Source organism: Alexandromys fortis, unplaced genomic scaffold (genome assembly GCF_014885135.2).
Source record: "Alexandromys fortis isolate MF-2015 unplaced genomic scaffold, M_Fortis_MF-2015_v1.1 scaffold_34, whole genome shotgun sequence".
Lineage (NCBI taxonomy): Eukaryota > Metazoa > Chordata > Mammalia > Rodentia > Cricetidae > Alexandromys > Alexandromys fortis.
Window position 1 is genome coordinate 4,441,253 of NW_026067933.1, and position 22,637 is coordinate 4,463,889.

General features: G+C 42.7%; 1 protein-coding gene across 2 annotated transcripts in view; it reads right to left on the reverse strand.

Moving 5' to 3' along the window:
• Nucleotides 1-22,637, reverse strand: part of Cped1 (cadherin like and PC-esterase domain containing 1) — a 295,142-nt gene that overhangs the window by 264,769 nt on the left and 7,736 nt on the right. For both annotated transcript variants that reach the window (XM_050145850.1, XM_050145851.1), the window contains one exon: nt 1,231-1,414. In XM_050145850.1, the coding sequence (XP_050001807.1) occupies nt 1,231-1,414 (184 nt within the window). The remainder of the gene's footprint in view (nt 1-1,230; nt 1,415-22,637) is intronic.

The following is a 22,637-nucleotide window of genomic DNA, read 5'->3' on the forward strand; positions in this document are numbered from 1 at the left end:
CTATCCATATTTTGGGTCCCACTTTCTCAAATTCTACCTTGGCAAATAATTTAGTTTTTACATGTGCATTGAAAGTGAAGAGTTTTTTATTGTCATTATTCCCTGAATAATACCCTATGCATAATAATGATGTGGGCTATATTTGTGTTGTACTAGATATTTTAAATTATCTAGAAATTATTCAAAATATATGTGTGTGGGGTATTTGTAAAGACTACACTATTTCATAAATGGGACTTGGGTATCTGCAGGGAGTCCTGGAGCCAGCCCTCTATGGGTACTGAGGGATGGCTCTACTGTGCAGTCTTAAAAAAGATGACATGACTTAGGCAGCTTATGCTGACTGCATAGTCTGCATTGTTGTCTCTCCCACGAGTTCACTGCAGGATAACAAACCCCAAGAGACTAAGGCAGAACAGGGACAATGAAGAAGAACACAGGAAATGAGAGGGGGACTTCAGACCTCCCTTTCATCCTTCCCTCACAGCACTGTGGGTATTTCTTCCCACAAAGACTCAGTTTCCTTTCTTGGAATGTGAAGAGAATTTATGTTTCTTAATTTTAGTCAGGCTGTGACAGAGACTATGAATAAGGTCGAGAATACAGAGTGTAGCGCGGGACCTGTCCTGTGTTCAGCTGATGGAGAGGTAGTAGCTGCTACTCATTTTGGTCTCTCAACCTTTCATCATGTACTCAGCTTTCTTTCAAATAATTTATTTCACAACCTATCGCCTATTTTTCTCTTCAAATGATAGAAATGAAAATACTTGATCACTAATGGCATGTATAATAAATGTCCTTATGTTCATATTTAGAACATCTGTGAATCCCATTTCGAATGGCTTGGCAAAACAATTTCTAGCACATTCTACTTGCCATCAAATGAAGTAGCAATTTTCTTAAAATATGGAACCGTTCGGTGCTAGGCAGAATATGTATTCACACACATAAACATAAACATTTTTAATGTAGCATTTAAATATGAACTATGTGACTCCAAAATGCTACCGAAATACAAACAGAATAATTTCAATAATAAAGAGATCTCACTAAAGGAAATTGAGAGAAGGTAATAAAAAGAAACAAAGACGCTACATGTATATGCTATGAGATGTTTGGCCATGGATAAAACCTTGTATTGTGAAATGGTTTTAGAGGGAGACAATTAGCAGCATGATCTAGAACATGTTCATATGTCAAGTAACTCAAAGAGCTACTTATTATTCTGACCTTGGTCCAGCAGCTCCAGACCTAGGCCAGCACCAAGTCTTTCTTCAACAGTGACAACACTGTAGCCATGCTGATGGAGGAGGTACTGGAGGGTCTGAAGCTCGGCTCCACTGTACGAAGGAGGCCTGAAGAGGATGGCCCTTCTGCTGTGATGGCCAAAGTATGTTTCTATCGACTCTTCAATCTAAGGAAAGAAAGAAGGCACAAAAATCCAATGTGAAAACGTAGCACATTCTCACTGATGGGCATCATCATGGCACACCAAGGCCATTCTGAAAGTTATCCTTCCCATTTCCTCTAGGAATGAAACACGGCAACTCTCTATTCGCTGACAAGAATGACGACAACCTCAGGCAAGCGCTGAAGGTCAACTGAGTAACTCTCACTGATGTGGAAAGACGAATGTTTAAAAACACAGAGCTCTTTCAGGGGAACGGCTGCCTAGAAAGACAAGACAGATGTAAACATAAGTTAACAGTAATGACTATCATCAAAGGAGTCCCAACCATGCTACCTTTTCATCAGATTTAGGCAAACATGATATAGGACCTGGACTCAGAGCTGAAAGGCTTCTAGCATTGTCTGTGATGGTGAATACTGATTGCCAACTGGACAGAATCTAGAATCACACGGTACTCAAACCTCTGGGCACGTATGCAAGGGTGCTGCTAAACTGGCTTAGCTGAGGTGGGAAGCCTCACCCTGGGGCTGTCAGCATCATTCTAATGGCTGTGACTTTGGAACTGTGTATGAGAGAGCAAGCTGAGGGTTAGCATCCATTTCTCTCTGTGTCCTGTCGCTATACACAACACCACTCCCTATTTCATGCCCCTGCTGCCATGCCTTCCCAACAGTGATGGACCCTACCCCCAAAACGACCAGCCTAAATAAGTTGATTTTGTCTGGTGACTTGTTGCAGAACCACAGAGAAAAAAAAAAAAAAAAAAAAAAAAAAAAAAAAAAAAAAAAAAAAAAAAAAGACCACTGCTCTATTGTTTTTCTCAGTTACAATAGATTAAAGCTTGAAGGCATCTTCATGAGCCAGGAAGAGTCTTAAGCGTGAGCCAACAAGGGTTGCTGAGATTTAATAATTCAGGGTTCTTCCCATAGCAGCTTATCGTTACCCCAGATACATATTCTTTTTTTCTCACTACAGTGCTTAGGTTATCCCACGAATAAAGGGAGGTTTTGAATACACACCAAAGCAAGTGGCAGAAAATTAAATTTGTTTGTAATACCTTAATGGCAGACACTGATTATTTTTGGTTTATTGTTGGAGGTGATGAGACTGGCCAATAGTCATGCAAGAGATATAAGAGGCCAAAGAAGAGGAGGCGACCGCAGGGTGCTGGAAAGGAGGGGAAATCACTTTGAATGTCAGCTCTCCAGGAGCTTGTCCACTTAGTGGGCCGGAAGCATAAGATGCCCATGGTTTTCAGTATTTAATTTTTTAAACACTATTTCCATTAACTGATTAGGTTGACTTCACTTCTGTTTTCAAAAGATTTTCTCTTGGATTTTGTGTATTATATGTGTGGCTATGTGTAGTTATGTGTAGTGCCTGGGGAGGCCCAGAAAGAGTATCTGGTCTCCAGCAGCTGGATACTCGGGGGCTGGGAGCCACCTGACATGAGTGCTGAGACCCAAACTCCTGTCTTCTGGAAGAGCAGCAGTCACTGTTAACCGCTGAGACGTCTCTCCAGTCCCCAAATCGACATCTTTGCCAAGCGCCACAAGACTGTGAGAAGCTGCCTTCCATCGCTGGCCACATAGCCCAGTTCTTTCCAGACCTGACTTCCATCTTGCTCTTTTTACACCACTCATTCTCTCTCTATACCATACAGAGACCTTCTGCCTATAAAGTCTTTAGCATCTTATTTATCATCAAACTCCAAAACATCCCAAAATATTCAATCACTATCTATCTTGGAAATTTTTAATTGTGATACATATCTTTACCAGTGTCTTATTTATGGTCTTATTTATGATTTTTATCGATGTGATGAAACACCTTGATCAAAGAAATATGGTGAGCAAGCGGCTTTATTTGGCTTATTCTTCCATCATCAACAGAAGTCAGAACAAGAACTTTAATAAGGAAGGAACCTGGAGCCAGAAGCTGATGCAGAGGCTCTGGAGGGGCTCAGTTTGCTTTCTTCCAGAACCCAGGACAAGCCCAAGGGGTTAAGCCACACACATCAATCACTAATTAAGAAAATGTCCTATGGGCATGCTTACAGCCCAGTCTTCTGGGAGGCATTTCTCAGTTGAGGATTCCTCCTCTCCGATGATCATTTGTATCAAATTGACATAAAACTATCCTGTAAATCAGTATTTATGAGAGGATTTTACATCTCTCCCCCATGTCAGTTCTTTCTGGGCCACGATCACCTTGTTGGTTTCCATTTACTAAACAAGGGAGGGTACGCAAATTAATGAACTGTAGTGCAGAATCAAAATCTTTAAAGATATATATATAAAGAGGAGAAATATACTTAGCTGGGCCTGATGACATATACCCAAATCACAGCACTTGAGGTTGAGGCAGGATGATTAGGAGTTTAAGATTAGTCAAAGTATGCAGTGAAAAGGGCCCAAGAAGAGAAAGAAGGAAATAAAGACCAGGGAAGGAGTAAGCGGGGTTAAGATGGTAGAGGGAAGAGAAGAAAGAGATGGGACAATTTAGCTGCAAACTCTTGCTGTCTGCAAATGTATAGACCATGCCTAGTGAAGTGCAGAATACAAACTTGTCACTTACTCTTTCTAGCACTAACTATATGATCCTTGACAGCATCTTTCTTCTAAGAGTGCTACTAAGGTGAAAGAGTTAAGACTTGAAAAATACTTACAGCAGTGCTTTTCCCTTAGCAGGTACTATGTCTGCATCTTTAAAATAATAATGCATCATAAAGGGCAAGGAGCCAAGAAAATGTTCTGAGTTTGAGCTATGTGTGCCACATACAAGCGTGGTAAGTGTAGCTGGGAGCAACAGAACACAATCACCTTCTGTGCATGGTACTTTGGGAAAAGCACACTGAAGCAATGATTCCTCCATGCTAAGGAATATTGTAGTTTATGGAGGAAGAAATTATGTCATAGTTTGCTTACTATTACTGTCCAACAAACACTGACCAAAACCAAAACTTCTTGGGGAAGAAAGTATTTATTTGGATCACAGACAACAATCCATCACTCAAGGCAGGAACCTAGAAGCAGTAACTGCAACTGAGACCATGAGGAAACACTGCTTACTGAACCACCTGACTGGGGTTGCAGTGCCCACAGCGGGCTGAGCTCTTCACTTCAACCATTAATCAAGAAAATGATCCCCACAGACTTGTTTACAGGCCAGTCTGATGGAGGCATCGTCTCACTCAAATTTACCTCTTCCCAAATAACTCTAGTTCGTGTCGGGCTGACAAAAATTAACCGGCACACTATTCAAACTCTAAGAACTCATCTGCAAACTGACATGATTCCTGAGAAAACGTAATTGAGCGGCAAACTTACAAGCAGTGTCTGGACCTGACCATGGGCTGTTTCATTTGATAGGCGTGGGATTGTAGGGAAAGCGTGGCCTTTGCCAGGCCAAAGTAAACAAACAGGCGTCTGGGTGAAAGGGGAAGACAGATGCTTCCAAATATATCAGTGACACTCAGCGAAATACAAGGACCCAGAATGTCCCTCCTTTCACTGTGCGTTTTCTAACCACAGGATGCTTCTCTCTCCTTCAGCCTGCTCAAGGACAGCAGCTCGGACACGAGCAGAGAGTAGCTTCATCTCTTTAATCGTGTGCATTTTGAAAGCTACCACTCCTCTTTCTCACTGACCTAACATCAGCTGAATCAAAAGCAGTACAGCTTCCTCCAGCATGTCTTAGTACTGCACACATTTTAAATAATGTAGAAGTGCTGGCTGTGTTTTATTAAAGCCCCGATAACTTGAGCTAAAATTTTAATTCACTTCTGAGACTCTAGCAAATAGAGGAAATGAAATCGTCAGTAAAACTGTTGCAGTATCCTGTGGTATAAACTGCTCTTGTCCCTGTAATATTTATAACCCACTGTATCAGCAGAGTGGCCCAATACCAAAGGGCAGGGACTGTTTGAGCTAGTCCAATGACAGGTGCACACACTACGTCAGTGAAACAGAAACTGTGCGGACAGTTAGTCAACCGCACCAACAAATGCAGGATTCTAAATGTGGGGAGCAGCACTTTGGGAAATAAGCGCTTGTGATTACATCTTCAGTTTCCGAGTCGTCTTTGAGTCTTCAGTGGAGTCATGCATTGAGTCTCTTCTCCGCTACAGCTTACCTTCAGGCTTATAACCCTGCTGACCAGAATTATCTGCCTTCCTTTCTTATTGAGAGATTTGCCAAGTTCTTCCTCAGCAATCACTTTGCTAGACTACCTGAGAGCCTTTTTATAGAAGAGCACATTATTTTTGCTGGAAAGACTTCAAAATCTGAAATCTTTATACCAGCTTAGGTGAAGCGAAGGTAGGACATTGTAATAACGTCCTGGGAGTGTCTGATGGAGCCATGGAGAGCAGACGGAGAGGTAGATTGGTCATCAAAAACATGAACTTGAATTCCAGCTCTGCTATTTCCTTGCTTTACATTCCGGGCCAAGATTTTTAATCTGTCCACGTGCAAGGTTGTATGTATTGCTGAAAGAACAAATCCCACCTCTAGAGCTTGTATTGGAAGGAAAATGAGGTTTTGATATGAACATGTCCAATAACAAGATGTTCTGATGCTAAATGATGCTATAACATACATAAATTTCAGTTATTGTATTGTAGCTGTTCTTTTATATTAGGAGTTCTGTAAATTGATTAGGTTTGGTCTCTGTCATTAAAAGTGTTCTAATAATAACTATATATCTATATCCTTGCTTTGTTTTCTTTATAAGAATCATTATCTTTTTTATTCAAATAGAAGCCTACTTTTATTAAATTATTACATACCTTTTTTTCTTTTTTATTGAATTTTTTCATAGCATGTATTCTGATTACGGATTCCCTTTCCCCAACTCCTCCCAGGTCCCCCCACCTCCCCACCCACCAAAATCCACGCTTTTTTTCCATTTCTTTAGAAAATAAAGAGAAAACCAAACAAGCAAAATCCCCCCCCCCAAAAAAAACCAGGAAAAAGATAAAGAAACACAGATAGGCAAGCAAAACACATAAAAATTTAAAGTCAGAAATCATAATATAGATGCAAAAATCCAAAAATGTCCAAACAAAAAAAAGATGAGACAGAAAGTCTACACAAACAGCACCGAGTTAGCTCTGTGTTGACTTTCTACTACATGTGTTTATATATGCATTAAGACTCCAATGGAGAAAACTAAGTTTTCCTTTGCAAGCCAATGCCAACTGCAGCTAGCTTCTTGGTTGGGGTAGGAGCCCAGGTCCACTTCTTCCTGTCTGTGCTGGTACTTACTCTATTTTGAACCTGTGCAGACCCTGTTTTTGTTGCTGCAGACTTCATAGGTGCAATAGTCCTGTTGGGCCTGAAGGGCATTGTCTCCCTGTAGTGATCCATCCCCCCTGCCCCTGGCTCTTACAATTTTTTTTTTTTTTTGATTTTTCGAGATAGAGTTTCTCTGTAGCTTTTGGTTCCTGTCCTGGAACTAGCTCTTGTAGACCAGGCTGGCCTCGAACTCACAGAGATCCGCCTGCCTCTGCCTCCTGAGTGCTGGGATTAAAGGTGTGCGCCGCCGCCGCCCGGCTTCTTACAATTTTTTTTTAACCTCCTTTTCTACAAAGTTTCCTGAGCCCTGAGGGAAGGATTTGGATGAAGATGTCCCACTTAAGACAGAATGTTCAAAATCTCTCACTTTCTGCACATTGTCTGGCTGTGGGTCCCTGTGTTAGTTCCCATCTACTGCAAGAAGAAGCTTCTTCTCTGATGATGGCTTGAGCAAGACTCTGAACTAAGGATATGTCATAATCTTATTAGGAATAATTTTACTGCCATGTTCCTTTAGCAGAATACCATTTGATTTTCTTACAGGTCCATGGTCTATCCATTCTTAGGCTCTTGCCTATCCAAGCAAGTGGCCCAAGTTCTATCTCAAGGATTAGGCCTTAAATCCAATCAAAGAGTGGCTGGTCACCCACACAACTGTTATGATATATGGACATTTTTTATATTTATATGTTTTTCTCTCTATATGTGTGTGTACCACATGTATATCTGGTGTCTGTGAATGACAGTAAAGGACATTAAATCCCCTGGAACTGTGGTTTTGAGCTGCCATGTGGGTGCCTGGAACTAAACCTAGGTCTTCTCCAAGACTAGCATGTACTCTTAACTACCACTGTCCAGCCCCTGCACACTGGTGTTTGAGAACAAGTATGCACTATTAAAACGGGAGGAGCAGAGCCTCCCCTCACTGTCTCCACCTTCGGTGTTTCTTTTCTGTAAGTAACTTCTTCTTTCCTTCCTTTCTCCCTTCCTCTCTTCATTCTTTTATTCCTTTTGATGCTGTTTGAATTTATTTTATCTTTTCCTTGAAATTTTCATACACATACACGATCTGTTTTGATCATACCCGCCCCTTTGCCAGACTTCCCCCACATCCTCCTCACAACTTCATGTCTTCCTTTCTTCTCTTTTTCTTTATTACCCTGAGAGTAGAATTAACTCTCCTCGTATCTACGGGTTCAGAGCTACCCTGCCGAGCACGGGTAGTCTACTGAAGGCCACACCCTTCGACTTTCCCCCCAGTAGTTCTCTCAGGCAGGGATGAGTCTGTCTACACAAGACCCTCTGCCATCCACACTTGACCTTGTTCAGTCAGGCACGGCTGGTGGTGGTGCATGAATGTATCAGCCTTGTTTGTGTCCAGAAGATCTTATTTTGCATGAGTATCCCCCTGACCCCAGGCTCTTACAATCTTTCCAGACCCTCTTCTGCAATGTAGTCTAGGAGGAAATGATATAACTACCCTGTTTGGGGCTGAGCACACCAAAGTCCTTTGTTTTCTGTGCTTGGACTACTTGTGAGACACTTCTTATTGCAATACATGGTGTCTCTGATGAGGGTTGAGGGCTGCATTCGCCTATAGCTATAAGGATAAATGTTTAGGAAATAGTTTGATGCAATGGTCACTTAGCAAAACAATAGGAGTGGGTTCTGCCATAGAGTGCAAAGGGTCATCATCTCCAACACACATGTAGTATTTGTTTGTCTGTTTAATCACTATGTTCATTACCTGCTTCTCTACATAAGCAGAGAAATAGGTTTGCATCTGATGAGTTCCCTTTTGTTTTCCCAGCCTAAGGAAATGTTGGGCACACAAGATGCAATTACAAATATGTTTTGAATGGATGCACATAAACATCTTTTACTTTAATATCTTGGCAATGGAAAGTAGTTAAAATTTATATCAAGAAACATGTTCTATTAGGATTTTGTATTATAGCAATAATGGCAAAAATGAGTTTGTATGTGAAAACCATAATCAATTTACAGTAAAATACGGAGTAAAGGAATCACCCTTCCTGGATGATATTTCTCAGTAACCTTCAAATTCCTTATAAGGATTTACACAAACCCAAGAAATACAGCTCTTTAAAATATTGTAGGACCAGAAAATAAAACTTGCTTTTTTTCCCACATGACAAAAAGACTTTTTGGTGGATTTATTGAAGTAACTATATATTTATGAGAACTTTTGATGCTCAAGTACAAATCATATCAAAGGCTTTGGATGCATGTCATAGATGACTAAAAGTTAAATTGCCTTTTTAGTCCCGACTTCTGGCATTTGAAAAATATCACAGATTTCTATCATAGTGAATTATGCTCTAATATTTCCACTATAAGAATAAAATAGATTCCTCTTCCCCTTGGGGAAATGTACACTTATTTAAGAGAATGTAGGTAATAAAATGGAAGGGACTTTTTTCAGGACACATATCAAACATATTTTTACTTAAAAATCTAATTACAAGATAATAAGAACCCAGTAGGTTTCCTGGGCTTGCTGGGAAAGCCTCCTCAGAGTGTCTCCTGACCAAAGATGACTCAGTGGTAGTAGCACTAGATGAACAGCCCTGAAAACCTCAGTTTGATCTTCGGAAGCCATGGAAGGAGAGAACTGACCCTCAGAGTTGTCCTCTGACCTACTCACACACACACACACACACACAGTAGCATTTTCATGTCTTCCATCATATGTGTGTGTGTGTGTATTAACAATAAATAAACAAGGTTTAAGAGTGTCACCTATTAAATGAAATGTCAATGACTCTATCATGCAGCAGATACAAGGGAATCTCATGCTGGTCACTGGATGGCCACATTTTTCAGAACAAAGAATCTTTTGATTATATTCCTAAATTGTATCGTGGAGTTATTTTGGCTCAAGTGTTCAGTATAAAGTCAGCTGGCTTCATTGCTTTTAGGATAGTAAAGCAGGTGGGGAGCTTGTTGAAACAAAGTGGCTTACCGTATAGGGGCAAATAACCCACAGGACACCAAAAGGGCCTCTGCCTTCACAGAACTAAGAGCCCACCATGGAGAACACACAAGAGCAAGCCGTTCTCACCACACTAAAGTCAGGCAAGGCCAAGACAGAAGATGCTGAGGAAACAGGGATTGCTCGCTCGCTTGCTCGCTCTATCTCTCACTCTAGCTCTCCCTTGCTCTCTTTTGCCCTTCATTCGCTTGCTCGTAGATAGTTTTCAAGCATGGCAGGCATAGTGCTGGACTCTGGGGAAGGCAACAGTGAAAGGCCTAGTGAAGCTCCAGGCCTTGCTGAGCGTGTTCAGCAGGAAGAATTTGATGGAGCTGAGCAACATGACTTCCAGTGGAGACATGTGGTCTGCCCAAGACTGGCTCCAGAAGCACCCCTGGTGTGGCACTGTTGCTCAGCTGTCTTGTAAGTGTGGCACATGGAAGTAGACAGAGACGACTATTCAAAGCAGAAGAGAGATGAGAAAAGAAACTGAAAGGCCCTTGAAGGTTGGTACCATGGTCCTTCTTTATTGTAAGAAGCGAAATACCATCAGATGAGTGATAAGAAATAGCTGGAAATGGTGAGATTTTAGAAAAGAGTGATGCAGTATCACTACGGGCTTGTTCGGCAGCCAACAGGAAACCCAGGCCCGAGAAAAGTCAAGATGATAACATTGAAGAACTCACACTAATTATATAGGCGGGTCTGACTTTGATGAACTTTGATTCCTTCCACTAAAGACCCAGCATGAAAAGGGGAGATGAGGAGAAAGGCAAAGGACAGATATTCTTTGTTTTACTGCTTTGGGGGAGTAGAGTGTCAGGGTAGGAGGCCAAAAGGTCAGACAGACTTTGACAAACTAAGTCACAAGATTCCCTCACGTCATACCCTCACGTCATACGGAAAAGGAGTTGTAAAACTATGCAGGCGGGTCAGTAACCTGAATGACTCAGCAAGAAGGGAAGAATGAGACCTTCGCTGAGGTGGCGTCCGACCACAGGAGAAGCCTGGGAAAGAATTATGAGCCTGAGCTATTGGCTCTTCTTTGTGGGGCCAGGCGTGGCGTGTAGAGGCAGGGGGAGGCAGCAGCAGCAAGGTCAAACCCCATTCGGGAAATGCCTTTGAGGACATTCAGTAAATAGCCGAGCATGTTGGAACCCACTAATTAGAGTTAAGGACAGAGCTGGGGAAAGGGCAGGGAACAGTAGACACAGCTGGACCAAGCCATCTGCACAAATACTTGTTGATAAAGTGGTGCACGTTGTACGTGTCCTCGGGGAACGTCTGAAATACTAACGTCTAAAGAATACGGTGTGATGCCCACTTATCAGGAAAGATTTCACATCTATCAATCATCAAGTACGCTGTCTTCGGGTAATGCCTGAAGCTTTCCCAGACCACTCTGCCCAAACCTTTGGAGCTGCCGGGGGCCACACTGTGCAACTGCTCTACACAGGGAAAGGAAGAGAACACAGGACGGAGAGGAAGGAGCGAGCTGCCAGACGAAAGGGGAAATGAGCGAACACAACAGCTTCTCAGCCTGCAAATCAGCAAGTACACAGTTGTGCCGTGTGAGGCAGCATGCCTGTGTCCACTCATTCCTCCCGCCGGGTAAGGCTCGCATACAGTGTGGATCTTGGAGACAAGAGAAGCTCAAAAGGAAGACAGGAACACAAGAGTAGCAGCTTCTCCTAGAGTCCTTCCCTGGGGGTTCATCCGTGACTGCTGGCCTGCTCTGTCCCCGCCATCCCATCTTTGGTCCCACTGAGAAGGCCCTCATTTCTGGCAACACACAAGAACCTATCCCATCAACCCTCTCCCTTCTCTTTTTCCCCCCTTTCCCTCTGTGTGTGTTTTGGAAGTAACAGAAAGCCTGTTTCCAGCCTCCTTCGGAAGGTATTCCTCGGGCTAAACCAGGGCTCCTTGCTCTGAGATGCCACCCACCGTGCACAGCTGTGCGCCATCAGTTTTCTGCTTACTATAGCTCTGCAGACATAACAAAGCCCCAGCTGAGAGGATAGAAGCTCGGCAATAGCTGGGAGGTACTGGTCAGAGAGCTTCCTTCAAGACGGCTTTAGAAAAAAAAAAAAAAAAAAAAAAAAAAAAAAAAAAAAAAAAAAAAAAACNAAAAAAAAAAAAAAGCCTGTCATGAAACGAGATCAGGAGGGAGAGTGCACTTGGCTTCTCGGTAGCTTCTCTGTACTGTGGAGCAAATGAAGCTATTCCTTTCCCGAGAATCCCACTTTTGCCTCTCCACCTTCCTGCAGTCTTCTTCCTTCCTCTACGCCCTGTCCCTTCCCTGTGCCGCTCCTCCGGACCCCAATAGAACTTAACAAATATAGGAAGTCGTTTTCCTTGCAGCCTAAACCCTGGTCACAGCAGCTTATTACAGAATAAAAGCTGCCCAAACAACTTGGCAGATCCTTCTTGCCCTCGGAGCTCCCTTAGCGTTAGCCCTTCTTACAGGGCACCGTTCGCGATACAGCAAATGTGCAGTTGACAATCCACCCTTGTGAAATAACAAGGCATGGACAAGGAAAGACCTTGTTCTTTTGAAATGTGATAAAATAAGAGCAAGTGCCCTGGTGCCTAAACAAGGAGTTAATTCAGCCCCTGGGCCTTAAAATAGCAAGGCCCTGCAACGTGAATGGAGCAGAAACGAAGGAGCACTGGGGTCCTTACCACAGTATCAGTACCTAAGCACCACGTAGTGGCCAGATATCCTCACAGATGCCCGATGCTCCGGATCGGAGGCTTTTCCCACAGCGCTCCAAGGACTGCTGAGTTGCAAGTCTCCCTCTGCATCCAAGACCCCACCTTCTCTGCAGGCTCTGCTGAGGCCCTCGGCTCTGCTCGTCACCTCCCGCCTTTCCATTCATACCACTCAAGGACCAAAGGACTCTTCCTACAGAAGCCTCCAAAAAATATACAGTCCTTCACGAATGCAGAGCTTTATTAAACGAAGATCTTACGAAGAAGTTGTAGAAAACAGACCTTCTTGAAATAGTGAAAACAATCTCAATAAAAACTCTTCAGGTTTTGAGAATATGAATTCATAGAACTTCTGTCAGATTACAAGCAGAATAAGAAAAGGGGTGTTTGCATACCAGTGATACTAAAACATTGAAAAATAATCATGGAATCACATTTTTAGTCTCTAATTTATAAAACTGGTCATACTAAGAATATTGTTAGTTAAAATACGACTTTTTAAATATCACACATACTTAATGAGCATATTTCTTAGATTTAAAGGCTAGACCAAAAAATAGGCAATTCATCATTAATTGTATGGCAATATGCTTTAATTTTTCAGTATTGTAATAATTTTCTGTAGGTAAATTCACACATCAGGATGTCAAAAGCCACTTATGGAATATTACGTTTGCCCTATGGCTTTGAAACAATGGTCACTATTGGACAGTCTACGGACCTTCCCACAGTCTCCGTTACTAGGTTCTCAAATGCCGCAATTTCCGTGTCCATGTCTTCTTTCTCTTCCTCCTGCATTCCCAACAACAAAAACACGCTGCCTATGCCCCTACCTCCGGTCCGGTTTATATCCCCCAAGTGTCCTCCTATGCCTGCTAGCCTCTCTGCCTGTCACCTCTGTTGTAGGTCACCGTGAGAAAACGCATGGCAGGCGGCCTGGAATCTCTTTCTGGCAGCAGAGCGCACATGTTCCCTCTGGGCAGAGTCCAGCCTAAGGAAGCACCTGCCGGATGTGAGTGTAGAATTCATAGGGACTTAGGGATTGAGAGACCTTTCTGTCTGCTGTCTACCCGGTCCTCATATTTATACCCCCAGAGAGAGAAGGATGGGTTCCTTAGCCTATGTTTATCACCTCTGATCCAGCCCAGGCCTATTGCATCTCTGGCTACTCCTACTTCCCTCCTTCCCCTTAGCATTCATAGGCAGTTATCTGGATTCTCTCCCAAAATCCATGGCTCCATGCGCTGCACAGATGGATAAGGACGCATAATAGACACACTCTGTGCAGGTGTTGCTGTCTCTCCGGGGCAGCTGAGGTCAGCTCCAGTTCTTGTCGAGTACCAGAGTTGGTTATAAAATAGATGCACATACCCGCAAACCTAGAGACGCCCTTATCTCACCCATACGGGAACCAAAGTGGTAAGAAAAATGAGAGAGGCCATGCTTAGTATTCAAGAACCGGGTCCCTCATGGAAGGAGTTAGTGGTTTTCCCTTAAGTGCATAGATACATATCTTAACACTTGTTCTGTTTTTTTATTTTCTTCCTCTGAGCGTCCACTTGGCTGTCCATTCTCTGGACTCCTTATCTTATCCTGTACTGGGTGTGTCTAGGCTATCTGAGTCTCACTTTCCCTCTCCTGTAGCCTTACCCTTGCTACTCAAACTACCAGACGCTGTAGCTGTTCTTTGCAAGAAACACTTTGAGTGTCCAAATTACAGACCCACTCTCATAGGCCAAGGCATTAGACTCCAGCTCCTTGCTCCCAGAACCAAGCCTTGGCAATAAATGTCAGAATATAAAGATCCTAGAACATAACACCGACCGATTCAGGCTGATATCAAAGTTTGGAATTCCTTCCTCTGCGGTCCCGGGTTGTGTGGGAAGCTCTGCTGAAGCTTCTGGCTATTTTCTTTGGCTGGTGAGAAAGACAAGCCCGCTTCCCAGAGCTTGCTTGTTAAAGTGTCCAGCAGAAACCATCCCTTCCGGCAGGACAGATTGTTTTAATTTTCTCAACCAAGCAGGAAGTAGGGATCTTTTAAGTGGAGGAGGGAATGGGGAGGGGAGGTGAAACTTTGGTGAGGCTATCAGAATTCAGGAATCCAATAGCAAGTCCGGAGGACTGCTGGCCACTATAGGAAATTCTATACAGGACACAAAGCATAAACTGACGGCGCCTCCCACTCGCCCACTCACCTGCCATGTTATGTGCCCAGATAGATGTAAACACTGTCTCTGCCCTGACCTCCTTCAGAAGCTTGCTAAAAGATTTTGCTTTAATGTTGGGCCGCATAGAATTTGGTCACACTGCAGCAAATGTTTCAGACAGATTTTGCAAACACGCGTGCTTAGGATTGTGTGAACACCATTGTGCGATGGGGCATGCTTCCTTTGTTATCACAGATTTTTACAAAGCTTCCTTTTAGGAGGCCAATATTTTTATATGAAGAGGGGATGGAGAGATGGCTCAGCAGTTAAGAGCACTGATTGCTTTTCCAGAGGACCTGGGTTCAATTCCCAGCACCCATATGGCAGCTCACAACTGTCTGTAACTTCAGATCAAGATATTCTTGTATACACATATGCAGACAAAACACCTAGCATACAAACAATAATAAAATAAGAATGTAGAAAGAAAATTAAAATCAGAGATGGGCGAGAGTCTTGGGATTTCTGTATTTGAAAGAGTATATATTTCCACTACATTTCCTTTCCCCATCAACTTTCAAAGAATATATATTATCTTAATGCTTCCTTGTAAGAGAAAGAGTAAGCTTGGTTCTTCCTCCTCCCACTCCCCACTTACTCATTTTTAAACAGAACTAATCTACCCCAAATCTGTCTGCTTCACATAGCTCTAAAATCCTTGGGCAAATTGATTTATCTTATACTGTGGGAAATTTCAGATGCATTGTTAATGTTTGCTCAGAAAAAAAATAAAGATAGTTTTAGAAGATATCGATAAAGCAAGGAATGAGGGGAAGCAGGGGAAATCACTCCTGCCCTGGGAGACTGGGGAGGAAAGCCTCAGGCCCCGTTGGCAAAGCCTCCTTTCTCGCTGATGCTTTGCCGAGGTCAGAGAGTTCCTGCACTGCCAAAGAAAAGTTAATTTCCTGTTCTCTTTCTCCAGGAGCATTTTGTGCACTTTGGCTAAATTATTGCTCATTTTTCCACTAGGGGCGAGCCAGGCTTGCTGCTGAAGCTCTAGGAATGGCATTAAACTCCCGTCTGGCTGTTAAAGATGCAGAGAAACATCCAGAGGAAATGCAGTGGTGGTAACACAAATTTGGATTTCAACCAGCCTTTCGAAGCCTAACTTTGTAACTCGACTTCTGTGGAGCTCATTATACGGCAACTTTTGAAGGAGAGGAGGAGTGTTTCCATACTAACATTTATGGTTCATTTTATGGATTGTTTTCCCAAGAGGGGCCAAACACAATGAGAATATGTACAGGACATTGTCCATTGGGATACAAAGATGTGATTTCCCTGCCTTTTATAATCTCAAAGTTTTTCGAAGCTCTCTCAGCTGGTGCTTAATTTGATCCCATCATAACACTAAGACGGTCATTGCCATCTCTAGGCCAAACTAGGTAATTCACTCGTGTGTGTGTGTGTGTGTGTGTGTGTATGTGTGGTGTGTGTGTGTGAGGTATGTGTGTGGTGTTGTGTGTGTGTGTATGTGTGTGTGTGTGTGTGTGTGAGAGAGAGAGAGAGAGAGAGAGAGAGAGAGAGAGAGAGAGAGAGAGAGAGAGAGAGAGAGNGAGAGAGAGAGAGAGAGAGAGAGAGAGAGAGAGAGAGAGAGAGAGAGAGAGAGAGAGAGAGAGATCACTCAACCCCAGCACTGAGTTCCTGATATCCATCCCCAGGTATTGTCCCTTCTGCCTGGAGAGGATCGTGAGGGTCACAGCAAGCCCGGTTTTAGACACAGGTTATTCTTGTCTTTCCCAGGAGTGTCCACCACCATCTAAACAACACACCTGCTTTTCTATGCTTACAAAACAGAAGCACCAATGGCCAGAAGCATCACTGCTATGGAAGTAAACATTTTTTTCTTACTATAGATTATTCACTGTCCTCAGGATTTTCCTATCACCTGACTCACCGCATCCTGAATTGACCAAATGACCTCCATTTTCTCTCAGGCATAATAGCAGATTCCGGTTTCAGTTTGTCAACAACAGCTGTGAGCTGGGTTCCATGGGTTATAAGGTTTGTCCAGAAAAATCAAGTGTCAAGGCTGGTGAAGAAGCTACATCTGTGACTCCTCCCATGCTTTGACAAAGAAAGACAGGCTTGTATTTCCCCACCAAACCTATGCTCTTGGGTAAGATAGGGATACGTTTTCACAATAAGGAAAGCACTAAACTGCATATAGCTGTCACAGGGGAAAGTGACAGAGGCCATTACCAGAGGACAAGCAACTTTAAGTGTTTGCCTGCACAAAATATAAGGAAGGAAGGAAGGAAGGAAGGAAGGAAGGAAGGAAGGAAGGAAGGAAGGAAGGAAGGAAGGCTGAGAATAAAAATATGGGCTGTATATGAGCATCAAAATAAAGTATTCTAACACAGTGTGCTTTGTGTAGGCCCAGTTCAAAGTATATTCTTTTATTTTTTAATTTATTTTTTAAAAGAAAATGAACTACTTTTCATTTTACATACCATTCCTAGTTCCCATTCCCCTCCTCCCATTCCCTCTACCTTTCCTCATTCTCCTTACCCCCCCCCCATCCACTCCTCAGAGCGGATAAGGCACATTGCTTTGGGGAAAGTCCAAGGCCCTCCCTACTATATCTAGGCTGAGCAAAGTATCCATCCAAAAAGAATGGGTTTCCAAAGTACAAGCAGTAGGGAAAAAAAACCTAATGCCGTTGCCAGTGGCCCCTCAGTCTGCCCCAGCCATACATCTGCCACCCACATTCAGAGGGTCAAATATGGTCCCATGCTGACTTCTTCCCTATATGGCTGGAGTTGGTGAGTTCTCATTAGCTCAGGTATACTGTTTCAGTGGGTGAACCCATCATGGTCTTGTCCTCTTTGCTCATATTCTCACTCCTCCCACTCTTGAGCTGGACTTTGGGAGCTCAGCCCAGTGCTCCACTGTGGGTCTCTATCTCTGTTTTCATCAGTTGCTGGATGAAGGTTCTATGATTACATTTAAGATAGTCATCAATCTGACTACAGGGCAAGGCCAGTTTGGGAGCCCTCTCCTCTACTGCTTATGGCCTTAGCTGTGATCATCCTTGTGGATTCCTGGGAATTTCTCTAGTGTCAGGTTCCTGCTAGCCCCATAATGGCTCTCTCAATCTCTTTCCTTGCTCTCAACTCTGTCCTTCCTCCATCACTATCTAGTTCCCTCAAGGTCTCTTCCCCCTCCCCTTTTCTCTTCCTCTCCCCTCCATTCTCCCCTCCTCTACTCTTTCTGTTGTCCCTTTTTCATCCCCATGCTCCCCAGTCGATCTTGTCTACACAGCTCTGGATCTGCAGATTCTGGCCACAATTGCTGTGTTCAAGCCTATGAGTTGATTCACACCTTACATGTTGTCCTATTTTGTTTCTGTTACTGTGATAAACACCATGACCAAAACCAAGTTGGAGACATAATAGTTGATTTGGCTGACAGGCCACAGATAACCATTAAAGGAAGTCAAGGCAGGAAGTGAGGCACAGACCATAGAAGAACTCTGCATACTGGTTCGCTCCGCTCCCCATGGCTTGCTCAGCCTGCTTTCTCATCCTACCCAGCACAACCTTCTCAGGGGTGACACCACACACAGTGGGCTGAGCTTGCCCACAGCAATCATTAATCAAGAAAATAGCCACACTGACATGCTCACGAGTCAGTCTGATGGAAGCAATTCCTCAGTTGAGGGTCCCTCTTGTCAGATGTCTCTAGTGAGTGTCACACTGAAAAAAACACTGATTGGCACACGTGTAAGTTTAGAGAGTTTCACTTATGAGGAGCAGACTGGGGGACTTCTAAAGTAACAGAATTTCCTATGGCTCTAGAGCCAACAAATGATGCAGTGTATTTCAGAGCAGATCTGTGATCTTCCTATTGGTGATATTTACCATGTTGGGCACTGGGGGCTTTGTTGGAGACCGATGTGCCCATCCCCAGTTGGACCATGCACAGCTGAACTTCTCCCTTCCCACACTGTTCAGATGAACTGCATGCTAAGAAAACCGGTGGGGAAGAGTAATAGAAAGGTGACTAGATTTCAGGGCCTATGATCAGGCCCACCAGGCGTCACCAAATTCATTAGTCCTGACTCATAATTAGTAAGTTCATCTAGTGTTTGTATCATAGACACCACAAGATTTCGTGAACTTCATTGAAAGGTATGTTTTTCATTATTGGTACCCTTATACATATGTAACAGACTCACAAAACAATTTATCATTATAGTCTATTAAACCTCAATAAGTCAAAGTTATGTTTTACATTTTCAACAAGTATCTGAATGTATAAAGTACACAGGGTAAAAATTACCTGGCCAGATTCCAACTACGGAATTGTATATATCAGAAAACATAAATCTTATATTAAAATATAAGCTTATCCTTTCACCAAGGCTGCCTGCCTAGGAAAAAAAAATATCCAAAGGAAGCCAATGGGAAAAGTGAAACCAAAACATTCCTTTCCCCCCAGAGGCGACAGACACAAAGATGAGAGCAGAAGGCACTATTTTCCTCTCAGCATAGCTCCTGGTTGCCACATCAAAGGATCTCTCTCTCGGTTTTTAATTCCATTTGTACAAGAAACAACACTGCTTAGAGCTGAACTGGGCCACTGGTTCTGACACACTCCTAAAAGGACAGGAGAGAACCCCACGAATAAAATGATGAAATCTTGGAAATTTTGCACAATCTGTTTAAATATGAGCTTCATCAAGACTTCATTAAAGTCTGTCTAAAATATTCAGGTTTGAATTTGTTTGAAATTCTATTAGCATGAGCAATGCTTTTACCACATGCATATTTCATTATAAAATTGAAAATGGCACTAATCAGTTAGTTCAGATCAATCCACAGGTATTGCATGCTCATCAGGCAACCCAACTCACCCCTGGGGTGGCTGCACACCTCTCAGTGTGCTGACATCGCTGAAGGCCTGCTATGGACAGGGCCAAGATTTAAAGGTCATTCATTCAAATCCAGCTAAACTATGGAAAAGTATGTTAAAGTTCAATTTTTAGGATAAGAAGTCTGCTCAAGGTAGAAATTTGTTGACAGAGAGGTGACATAGAGGTCCAGAAAGGTGGGGAAAGTGAGATAGGGAAGCTTACTAACTAACCTGACTCTGTGTACTAACTAACCCAAGACTCCATGTGGCTTTGGTTATGCACACCCCACCCTCTTGTCATAATGCACGTGGCCAGTTGACCCTTTGACCTGTACAGACTGTGTGCACATACCCCTCTCCAAACAAAAGCCCCCTATTCCAGACTACAATGCACCCCTGTCTGAACAATAGTACATGTTTTTCAGCCCTTGAGGACTACCAAGCCTAGAAGGTTTCAAATATATTCTCAATAGGTCTTGTATGAACAATGGAAAGGCCAATCTAGCCTGAAATGGTTCTGAGAGAATAGTACGACAAACTGTATCTTCCAAGTGAAATTTTCAAGCAAATCCCTATTTATAATCATAGGCTTATGCATAAAGTATGGGAGCCTATGATTAAAATCAAATGCATTATAGAAAGGGATGATTGCAGCAGGGAAAAGAGGATATATCACTTAATATATCAATCAAGTTAAAAAACCACCCAAATTGGGACCCTTAGTAACCTTCTCCTCCTTCCTTTAAACCCTATAAAAAGAGACCCCGGACTATGATATGAGGCCCTAGAGCAGAGGTTCTAAATCTATGGGTTGCAACCCCTTGGAGGCTGAATGTCCATTTCACAGGGGTCCCTTAACATCATCTGCATATCAGACATTTGCATTACAATTCATAACAGTAGCAAAATAACATGTTTGAAGGAACAATAAAAATAATTTTATGGTCGGGGTCATATGAGGAACTGTATTAAAGGGCTGCAGCAGTAGGAAAGTTGCGAACTGTTGCCTAAGAGTGTCTTGATCCTGTGGCCAACCTTGACAGTCTATCTCTCCCTAATCCGTACTATCACTCGTTTCTAAATAAAGCTATCTTAGCTATTTTGGCAAATCTGTGTGACCCCTCAGTTTTAGTCCTTTGGGTAAAAGACAAGCATGTGGAGGCACTTAGCCTGGATCCCAGCCTCCTACATCAGTAGTATCCCTTTAGAAGTATATGTGGGAGATGCATGAGGTTGTTCATACACTAAGGGTCCCAATGAGGCCATAAATAAATAAATAAATAAATAAATAAATAAAAGGTGAAGGTAGAAAAAGGTCATGATAAGTCACAGATCAAATTCTGAAGAGCAAATTGCTTGGAAGTCCAAGAAATGGCATGGAGGCATACAAGGGATACTGGTGCAGGAAGGGGAAACCCAGGACTCCTTGGAGAGCAAAAAGAGTTCTTACCATTTCCTTCCATTGCCTTAGTGCTGGACCCCACCCACCCTCAGATTCCTCACCCACTCCTTTGCTCACACAGTGCTCACTGCAGGTCGGGTGCTGTCTTAGTGCTGGAGAGGTAGAGATAAACAGTTAAGTAGTCTTTGAACATAAGTAGTTTATGCTCCTTGTTGAGAAAGACAATAAACTAACAAATGGACCAAACAAATTGAGGCCCAAAGTCTTAGCTACATCTGCCCCTTATTCAACTCAATTCTCCAAGTCCTCAGCTACAACATGGTGTTAATCGTGGCATCCGGTGCTTTAAATTTTATCAGGTGGCATTTGGAGCTTTACCTACAGATAAGCAGATCCACCTTGGAGTGACAGGTTGGCTTCTACAAGTTTTGGCTGATTCTAAAATTTCATTTCACTGAGGAAAGACAGTAGCATGGAGGGGGGAGTATTGATATTCACTGCCAACAATGGGTGCAGTCAAGAACTGGTCCCAAAGCAAACAAGAAGCAAATGGTACTAAAGTGACACCAGAACTTTTGGATCCTGAAATCAAAGTGTTCCTGCAGCCGTATTGTCCCTGAACCCCAGGAATCCTTGCACTATTATGGCGGTGCTCTTGGGTGCAAAGCTTCGGAGACATCTACACCTTCACCTTTCCACAGCACTGTTCTTCTAAGGACTTCGCTCACATCACATTAGGGGCCCACCTGACTCCAGTGTGCCCTCATCTTAGCTAGTCAATCTACTTTTAAATAAAGTCACACTCTGAGGTACAGGGGTTAGGACGTCAATGTGTCTTGGAGAGGAAGGCATATAATTAAACTCCATAACACCAATGAATGAGTGTAGGATGTGAAGTAGAACGGAGACAGAAAGAAAACAGTTCTCAGTTCAGTCCTGTCTTGTCCATCATTTGATGCCTCGTTTGTGAACCTCATTCTCTTCCCTTATTAAAAAAAGGGGATTGAATCTAATAATACCTAACTTATTTTGAATTATAACATTCTAATATCTATGAATAATTATAATGAAAAATAACTTTTACTTGCCATGTTTTAAAAGCATCTACTTAGGATAAGGGCTAACATGATGGAGGAGATAAAACTTTCTGGCCTTAAGAAAGCTTTCAGAAGGATGATGAAGATTTATTTCTGGAAAACTTACAACTTGTGAGAGACTTTAGAAAGAAGGAAGATTGGAAAATAAAGTTATAGGCTGAGTTCTGAAGTTTGACAGAGGGTTCTGACAATACTAGAAAGGCATTACTAGACCATGCCAGGACAAAGTATAGTCTAGAGTTTTTGAATTATGATTCAGTATCAAGATTGCAAAGGTAAATCTAAGATTTTAGAGTCCTATTAACTTGAATCTGGATTTTCTTGGAGGTGAAGTAGGGAAAATTTTGCTGTGGAATATTAGTTTAAGATGTGTTACATTCCTTTATTCTGTGGAATAGTTGATGATATAAAGATGTGTTGAATTCTTTTATGTTGCATTTGTTTAACTCTGTAAAGTTGTGTTACTTTGCCTGCCCAAAACACCTGATTGGTCTAATAAAAACTGAACAGGCAGTAGCTAGGCAGGAGAGGGAATAAGTGGGGCTGGCAGACAGAAAGAATAAATAGGAGGAGAAATCTAGGGATGAGGGAGAAACAAGAAAAGGAGGACAGGAGGATGCCAGGGGCCAGTGGTTCACCCAAGGAAAGACATATATATA